The sequence below is a fragment of the Balaenoptera acutorostrata genome, chromosome 1 (genome assembly GCF_949987535.1).
Source record: "Balaenoptera acutorostrata chromosome 1, mBalAcu1.1, whole genome shotgun sequence".
Taxonomy (NCBI): domain Eukaryota; kingdom Metazoa; phylum Chordata; class Mammalia; order Artiodactyla; family Balaenopteridae; genus Balaenoptera; species Balaenoptera acutorostrata.
Window position 1 is genome coordinate 22,153,311 of NC_080064.1, and position 9,824 is coordinate 22,163,134.

General features: G+C 40.6%; 1 protein-coding gene across 6 annotated transcripts in view; it reads right to left on the minus strand.

The window, feature by feature from the left end:
• The window catches only part of EYA3 (EYA transcriptional coactivator and phosphatase 3), a 100,554-nt gene that overhangs the window by 3,853 nt on the left and 86,877 nt on the right, over positions 1–9,824 (minus strand). For all 6 annotated transcript variants that reach the window (XM_007170511.2, XM_007170510.3, XM_007170504.2 and 3 more), the window contains 3 exons: positions 9,710–9,824; positions 8,270–8,391; positions 1,817–1,917 (listed from right to left, as the gene is read on the minus strand). In XM_007170511.2, coding sequence (XP_007170573.1) covers positions 1,817–1,917; positions 8,270–8,391; positions 9,710–9,824 — 338 coding nt within the window. The remainder of the gene's footprint in view (positions 1–1,816; positions 1,918–8,269; positions 8,392–9,709) is intronic.

Here is a 9,824-nt window from a genome sequence, read left to right on the forward strand (position 1 = left end):
ACTACAAGACACTTACAGACGTGAGAGATTTTCATTAGGTTTCAGTGGTAACTCTGTTCTAGCTACTATGTACAATCCTCAGGATCAAATAAAATGACCCACGTAAGAAATCAGTATTAATATAGTATTACATTTTTTTATGGATAGTCTATTTTCTATAAGGTTCAGAGCTGCAAAGCCCAGATCTTGTCCATGACCAAGATGAAGAACATAGAGACCTTGAAAATAATAATCCCACTATATTATGTGATCAGAGTTATATCCAGAATACTGTGTGCCGTTCTGGAAGCCATATTTTAAAGAAGGGCTTTGAAAAACATGAGTGTTGGAAACCGTGTTCTATAAAGCTGACGGAAATTAGCTTTACTAATCATTTTGTTCAGACTGGTTGCAAGTTACCTGGAATACTGAAAGTCCTAGAACACAGTTCTTTTGGCATGTAGCTCAGTGCTTTTTCAAGCCTGCTGCTCACACATAATATTTAAAAGGCCTTGAATATACTGAAGAGGAAGCAGACTTGTTACGTTGTGCTCAGAAGTACCAGATTAGGACCAGGATACAAAACAGAAATTTTAGCTCAATGGAAGGAGGAACATCCTAAGAGCCTGGACGACCCCACAGTGGAACAGGATACCCGGGAAGCAGTCTCCTCACCCTTAGGTGTATTCAAGCAAGGACTAGAAAGTCTTCTGTCACAGAGGGTGCAGAAAAGATCCCTCAGAGGGAGGAGACTGAGATCTAAGGCATTTTCCAATGGGTGCACTCTGTGGCAGATGACTAGAAGCATCTACTTAGAGACACAAAGTCTGATAATGACTTGAGCTGTTCTTCTATCTCCCCCACTCCCTTCTTCTTCAGACCAAGAAGCACTGATGCCTACATCCACTAGTGTCTTCCCCAGAGGGCAACAAGCACTTTAGAATTAAAGCTTTGGAGATAACACATTAAAAAAAAAAAAGTCCTTGAATTGCTACATAAAGTGGCAAATGAAAACATAATGAGGTAATAATGCCACTGATTACCGATCTAACAGTTCATTAACAGCTGCTGAAGGTTTGTGTTTAACTAGATGGTTCTAGTTGGCAACCCACTGCCTTCAAGTCTAAGAAACAGAGTTGCTGGAAGAAAACTGGGGTAGAGAGGGAAGGAACTTCTGTAGGTCCATTTAGCAGATGAAGATTCTCAAAGAGGATAAGTAAATTGTCTAAAGTCACACAGCTAGTAAATGGATGAGATGTGAACTGTCTGATTTTAGACTCCATAGCCAAGACTTTTTTAATCTACTGTTTCCTGTATTAAAAAGGGATGACCTGGGGTTGGGACCTGCACAGCAAGGAGGTTAACATCAGAATAATCTTTCCAGGGCTCAGGAGCAGGAAGGACTTTCTCTAAACAACTCCCAATTCATCGCACTGGTTTTTTGAGACTCTGAAGCCTGGAAAAGTCTGAATGATTGGCCTTTAGTGGTAAAGTCTCATGCTCTTGAGAAAGCATTGACCTCTAAGACGAAGATGGAAGATGGGGCCCACATCAGGTTTAATGATGGGCGTCCTTGTAGCAGGGCTCAAAGATTTTAAGATTTTAGAGCGGCAGGGAGGAGAGAGAGGGGAGGAACAACATCTAACAACTTACAGGGAAAACTCTGCATGGGGAAAAAAATGACCCTCTTTCTTTCTTTTAAAAGAAAAATGGGAGAGGAAGAGGAGGAAGGGAAAACACTGTAAATGCACAACAGATGACTACGATTTCTGAGTTTTACCATTTTTCTAATTGCTCAATGTATTCCCATATAGACTATTTACTTTGCCATGGTTACCTGTTTGGCTGCGATTTCTTCATCTCGTCCATCTCCAATCACTACGTATGTGACTTTCTTTCCAAACCTCGACACAATTCTCTCGAAGCAGCTCTCCTTACCTGATGAGAAAAAGGAATTTCCTATTAGGACATTCCTCCCTTTCTCTTTTTCAATACCAAAGAAAAGGGCTGCTGCTAGGTTCACCTGCCTGTGCTTAGACAGAATCAGGGCAGCCCATGTGGTTTGCTTGGTGGGGAGCAGGGGTGGTAGCTAGAGATCCAACAGGCCCTCTGCCCAAAGAATGTGAAATCGTGCCATTCACACAACAGACTTCTAGGCACTGTGCTCTCTAGGTTCTTATTTTAACTTTCACACTGTGGGTGAAGTACCTAAGATCTTAGTGTGGGATGTTTCTATAAACACAGTATGAGAGCTGTGCACACTCCCTCCCTCTTCCACAGCTCCTGTACTTTACAGCATACAAAGCAGTTTCAAAGTGTTCCTTCACTTAATTCTCAAAATAATCCGGTGAGATGGGTCCCATCCCCTACTCTGATAGATGGAAATGGACCCAAAGGATTAGTGACTTGCCCCAGATCACAAACAAGCTAGTAGCTAGACTCTGAGCCTCTGACTCCAGAGTCTAGGCTCTGGTCATTGTGCCATGACAAAAGGACGATTTTTGAGGGGAAACCGTTAGCGTAAGAAAAAAGTGGAAGTCCCCGATTTCCGGTTAGTAATTAGGAAAAAACAGCCATTTCCTTCCAACTCTACATTTCCCAGAAACAGTCCTAGTCCTGGGCCTTATGTCTTTCAGGAGGGGAGGAGTCTCAGAGTACGAATGAATATGGCAGCAGTATTTGTCACATCTGGAATCTCCTATTATACTGTGTAACTGCAACTGAGATCCTGTATCAATGACATTAACCTTGGGAAATGTGTGATTTAAATCCACTGCAGACAGCTCTTAGAAACACGGCAATGTATCAAAATTCAAATCCTACCTGGAACCAACACCTAAACATGCACACATAATACTGCTATGGCAAAGACACTGTACTTGCATAAGTAAATAAAAAGAAAATTATTTCTCTTGCTCTTCCTTCACCATCTCTTACGCTTTATTTCCCTGCTTCTGCCACCTTCTTCAGTTAAGCAAGGCGCTAACTCTGCTTCCTTTCTATATCCTGCTCCATTAACTTTCTCATCCTATCTTCTTGCCAGATTCAGTGACTTAGCACCAGGGTTCCTGTGTGAATAAGAAAAAGGTGCCTCTTCTTCAAGGCACTTGAATGCCATCTGCTGGAAAACTGTTGTAATAAATATACAAATATAGAAATACACAAATCTAAGATGACTACATCATAACTGACAAGAATCTTTACACCCATACTCAGAAGTCCTGACTGGTACATCTAAGCAACTGCAAGTCTATGACATGCCTAGCCCAGGTGGCACCTCAAACCTGGACCAGACACTAGTCCACTTGGGGCTTCAGTCTCCCACTCTTAATACAAGGCTTGGCTTAGGTGCACTTAGGTCCCTTTCAGTGCTACCATTTTATAATAGCATTGTCACACCTTACGTTCATATCAAGCATTCAATCCATGTTTGCTAAGTAAATACATTTTAATTTCACAAATGATTAAGGGGATGGAGCGCTCTACTCTATGCCTTGAGCCCCAATTTAAACATTAAATAATTCAACTAATAATGAGTTCTTAACATGTTCTTATTAAGTGTTAAAGAGTTATCTGTCTAATTCCATTCCAACCATTAGGTCCTTACCTAAGCCAACCTCTGCTAGACCCACAGTCTAATTTATGATTTACAGAAAAAACTTTTAAGTCAGTAGGATTTTAGAAATTTCCCCTAAGACCCAACAAAGGGAATGTCTCATATTTAGAAGACAGGGACATAAAGATGTTTTCATTGTCCTGGCCTGCAATGATCAAGGAAGAAATACAATTAGGAATGTTTCCTCTAAAAGGATTAAGAGTGAGTTATTAACAGCTCAGGGTAAAGAAGTAGCCATATGAAAAAATAATTCCAATACAGCTGGTAAATACACTGCTTCCATTTTATACTTTCAAAACAATCCTAGAGATGAGCTTTCCTGTTCAGGAGGATAAAACCAAAGACTACTCAGCTTACCAAATGTCAAGCGATAGAAGCTGTAACTGCGAGACCAACCAAGCCTTTGGAGAAGATTAGGGTCTTGGGTTTCCTCTATCAGAAAGACTTCTGGGCTTCCCTGGTGGCACAGTGGTTAAGAATACGCCTGCCAATGCAGGGGACACGGGTTCGAGCCCTGGTCTGGGAAGATCCCACATGCCGCAGAGCAACTAAGCCCGTGCACCACAACTACTGAGCCTGTGTTCTAGAGCCCGCGTGCCACAACTACTGAGCCCACGAGCCACAACTACTGAAGCCCGCGCGCCTAGAGCCCATGCTCTGCAACAAAGAGTAGCCTTCACTCGTTGCAACTAGAGAAAGCCTGCGCGCAGCAACGAAGACCCAACGCAGCCAAAAATAAGTAAATAAACAAATTAATTTAAAAAAAGACTTCGGACATTTTCAGAAATGATTTTGAGAATTCTCTTTAATTCCAGATCACAGAGTGTCCATTAAGAGAACTGCAATTCTGAAACCATTTCAGAGGAACCGAACAAACATTTCCTTTCCCTGCTCTCATCTCATAGTTCTGTAAAGGAAAGCCTCAAGCCTCTCACTGTGGTTACCATGGCGCCAGGTACCGCTGTAGCTCTGCTAATTAGCTCTGGAGGAAATGAGAAAATCACCAAATAAGCACACTTACTGTCAGAAGGAATAAAATCATGTCCATTAGTTTGATGAGCCTCTGAGTGCCAGGATGCAGTATCAAGCACCACAGAAATCTACCTTTCAGGTGTGGGAAGGTTAGCGAGTGCTCTGAGTTCTTAGAAAATGCATAGTAAAGCAGGAGCAGCAGTAGCAAAATCTGAAGGGGGGTTACAGATGTATCTCCCCCATCAAAGCCCTTGTAAATGAAATAATTCAACCATACAAAAAAGAACAATAAAAAATAAATGCCTCTATAGCTACCACCAACCCAGCTTTATCAAATCTTAACACTTTAGAGTTGCTTTAGATAAAAAAATATAAAAATGAGATCGTACAGATTTATTTGAAGTTTTCTATTTACCCCTACTTGATGACATTCTTCCTCCTCCTTCCTCTTCCTGAGCGTGTATCCATAAACAACGTATGGCTATTATTGTGAACATTTTTTACCTTTATATAAATTATATACTGTACATACTATTTGTAATGTGTTTTTTGTGTTCAGCATTGTTTTTAATACTAATCCTTAGGGATATATGTAGTTTTAGTTCATTCACCTTTTTTTTTGAAAATTAATTAATTTATTTTTAGCTGCGTTGGGTCTTCGTTGCTGCGCACGGGCTTTCTCTAGTTGCGGTGAGCAGGGGCTACTCTTCGGTGCGGTGCGCGGGCTTCTCACTGTGGTGGCTTCTCTTGTTGTGGAGCATGGGCTCTAGATGCGCGGGCCTCAGTACTTGTGGCGCACGGGCTTAGCTGCTCCGTGGCATGTGGGATCTTCCCAGACCAGGGCTCGATCCCATGTCCCCTGCATTGGCAGGCGGATTCTTAACCACTGCGCCACCAGGGAAGCCCCAGTTCATTCACTTTTGCTGCTATACAGTATTCCATTGTTTGACTATTCTATTTTCTGTTCATAGACAGGTTCACGTGCTGTTTCTAATTATTTTCTACTATGAACAAGGCTGCATCAAAAAAAAAAAATCCTTGCACATATCTCCTTGTGCAAATGAGAATAACTCAAGGGAAGGAGTTGGCATATTTCAAGCTTTGCAGGTCATATGATCTCTGTTGCAATTATTCAACTGTGCTACTGTAGTGTGAAAGCAGCTATGGAAATGATTAGGCATGGCTCTGTTTCAATAAAACTTTCTAAAAACAGGCAGTGGGCAGAATTTGGTACGTGGGTTATAGTCTGAGACCCCTGCTCTCGAGTATAAATATCTAAAAGTAGATTTGCTTGGTCATAGGGTTATGCACATCCCAAACTTTACTGAACATTGACAAACTGTTTTCCAAAAAGTTATATCCATTTTCAATCCCACTAGCAGAGTAAGTTCTCATTTCCTTGACAAAGTTTGGCACTGTCAGACTTAAATTTTTGTCAATCTAATAGACGAGAAAGGCATCACATTTTAATTTGCATTTCCTTAATTTGCAGATCCTTAACTGGTGAGGTTAAAAAACTTTTCATATATGTTTACTAACAATTTGGGTTACCTTTTCTGCAAATTGGCTGCTCCAAGGTTTGTGCCTACTTTTAAAAATTATGTTGTCTGTTGCTTATTGATCTGCAGGAGTTCTTTATAGATTCTGTACACTAATCAACAAGTAAATGTATTGCAAGTATCTTCTCCCAGTCTGTGACTTGTCTTGTCACTTTATGTCATCTTTCACTGTATATAAAATTAAAAGCTTCACGCAATCAAAATGATCATTTTTTTGTTTTTTGTTTTTAAGTACTATTTTTGGGGTCTCTTAAATGAGATCCCTCCCTACCTTAAGGTCATACAGATACTTTTCTATTTTCTCTTCTAAAAATTAACGTTTTGCTTTTCATGGTAAATTTTTTATCCACCTGGAATTTATTTTTGCAAATAGCATAAAGAAGGAATACAGAATCTGCTTTTTTCCCCCCGTATGGATCACCCAATTATCCGAGCACCACTGACTGAAGGTAAGTTCCATGAGGACAGAGGATTTTGTCACTGCTATATTCTGAGTGCTTTGGCAATGCCTGACATTTTTTAATCTAGTAGATAACTACAGCTTATCTTCAAATGAGGACTGTCTCCTTGGCTGCAGTAGGGAAGTAGGAACTGTAGGCACAGACTAAAGGGTCTGGAGGGGTAAGGAGATAGCGGTCATAGTCCTCTTTCCCTGGACCATGTACAGCACATAAGATTAGAGTGACACATTCTGCTGCCTTCTCAGCCGAGCAAGTTGGTTTTATATAAATCTGGTGCCAATTCATTAATCAATTCAGCAAATATTTATCGAGTACTTACTATTTCATGTACTTAGAACTGAATACATTTTTAGGGGATAAAAAATATCTTCACATACACAGTCTCATTTGATTTTCAAAACCTCTCTGGTAGTTTTTCATCTTATATGAGAAAACTGAGGCTCAGGAGATACACTAATTTCCCTAAGAGCGAATAAGTGGGGGAGTTAGGACTCTACCCTAGTCCTTAGTTTTTTGTTTTTGTTTTTCCTTTTCAAAAAAGTATGGTAAAAAAACACGTAACATGAAATTTACCATCCTAACCATTTAAAAATATACGTTTCAATAATATTAAGTATACTCACACTGTTGTGCAATAGTTCTCCAGAACTTTTCATCTTACAAAACTGAAATTCTATACCCATTAAGCAACAACTACCTATTTCCCCTCTCCCCAAGCTCCTATTAACCACCATTCTATTTTCTGTTTCTATGAATCTGACTACTCTAGGTACCTTATACATGAGTGGAAACATACAGTATTTGTCTTTCTGTGATTGGCTTACTTCACTTAGCATAATGTCTTCAAGGTTCATACATATAGTAAGCATATGACAGGATTTCCTTCCTTTTTAAGGTTGACTAATATCCCACTGTATGTATTACCACATTTTGTTTATCTATTCATTTGATGGACAGTTGGGTTGCTTCCACCTCTTGGCTACTATGAATAATGCTGCTATGAACATAGGTGTGCAAATATTTCTTTGAGATCTGCTTTGGATTCTTTTGGATATATACCCAGAAGTGGGATTGCTGGATCATGTGATAGTTCTATTTTTAATTTTTGAGGAACCGCTATACCATTTTCCATAGCAGCTGCACCATTTTACAATCCCACCAGAAGTGCACAAGGGTTCCAAATTCTCCACATCCTTGCCAACACTTGTTATTTTGTTATTTTTTTTTTTTTGATAGCAGCTATCCTAACGAGTGTGAGGGATTTAACCATTTTAAAGTATATATCTTAGTCCTTAATTTTTAATCTAGTGCTTTTTTGATTATACTACATTACAGTACACTCTCTGTGAAAGAGGAATTTGAAATGAGGCATAGTGGATTTCTAAACTAGGTATTATGTTCTTTCAAATATTATAAAAGAAAAGAGCATGATAAATTTTAAGTCCGACAGACCTGGATTCGAATCCTGTTTATGTAACTTACTAGCTGTGAAGTCTTGAGCAAACTACATAACTGATAAGCCTGAACTGCCCCATCAGTAATGTCAGGAGAAGAATGCTGTGAGGATTATAGATATATGTATATATAAATGTCTAACTGAGGAACTGGTAAATAATAAGCACATCCTAAGTAGCAAGTATTATTGTAAGGCTAGTTGACAAGAAACAGAATTGAAACTGTACCAATTTTGGTAGCACTGTAGATGTTTTCAATAGGAAATATTTCTCCTAGCCCATAAAGGAGAACCTTGGCCAGAGCTGGAACCAGTTGGGTTGTAGTGATCAAAACATTCACACAATTCTTTCTGGAAGGGAGAAAGAGGGAAAAGAAAAGAAAAAGGTGAAATCAAACCAACCTGCGAACAAGAATTCAAATGGCTCTTCTCTGTAGGACCTACTTGTGAAAAATTAACCTCAAAGTGCCTGGCATGGTATCTGTTCAGTGTCAGTGTTCACTTTTTGCTCTAATTATCTCAGGTTTATTTATTTTCCCAATTAAAGGACAGAGATTTTTGTGGTGGACACAGAGCAGCAACTTGATTCTTGCCTCACTTCCTTCTGACCATTCTAGCTCACTGCATTGTTAGCAAACCCCACCGACCCACGGCACTGATACCACACTCCAGAAAACACAATGAGGCTTTCAGTTACAGTGCCATTTCATCTGATTGAGACATGACTGAAGTCCTCTCTGCTCATCACACAATGGCAACATAAATTTCAGAATACATATTATTTTCACAAGTCCTTTACCTTCACAGATATCCACCCCTTGGTGTCAGTTTTACTGTTTAGTAGGCTGTGAATCTGGAATTCTTGCTTTGAGGGAGGGACAAATAAGGGTATGTATTTATTTCCCATTCTAAGCTTCAAGCTCAAATCTCCTTAATCTGCTTAATGTACCCTTTTTCTTTTCTTTTTTCAAGTTATTTATTTTTGGCTGTGTTGGGTCTTCGTTGCCATGCGCAGGCTTTCTCTAGTTGCAGCGAGCGGGGGCCACTCTTCCTTGCGTGCGCGGGCTTCTCATTGTGGTGGCTTCTCTTGTTGCGGAGCACGGGCTCTAGGCACGCGGGCTCAGGAGTTGTGGCTCGCGGGCTCCAGAGCGCAGGATCAGTAGTTGTGGCTCACGGGCTTAGTTGCTCTGCGGCATGTGGGATCTTCCCGGACCAGGGTTGGAACCCGTGTCCCCTGCACTGGCAGGCGGATTCTTAACCACTGTGCCACCAGGGAAGACCCTGTACTCTTTTTCTTTTGAATCCCAACTTCCTGAGTAGGTTTTGCTACATTTCTCTGGCGCTTCCTACCTTAGGATATTTGTGATATAGCTCCTACATGTATTCTTTGATGTCACCAGGCCCACCCACGTCCTGGGCTGGAGATTCTGGGTTACTGAGTATAATTTAGTGAGCAAAAAGTAAGAGAAAAGAAAAAAGCTTTCAAAACTCTTCGGTGTGCTTTTAGAGTAAAATGACCTTGCCTCCCACCTAACCGAATACTTCCCTGCATCATGTGAACTCTTCTCAGCCCTGTCCCACAGTCTGTTTTAGGGAATGGCCTATCCTGGACTAGGGTGGGAGAAAGCGTCTCTCTGAGAGGATGAAAACGAAAGAGTTATTTCCATACCTGGACTGGATGAGAAGCAAGGACTTCAGTGCAGTTCCCAACCAGGAATCTGTTAGAACTTCAATTTCTGCTCTTAGTCTCTGCAGCGCTTCCTTTCTCTGGGGACTGAGGAGCC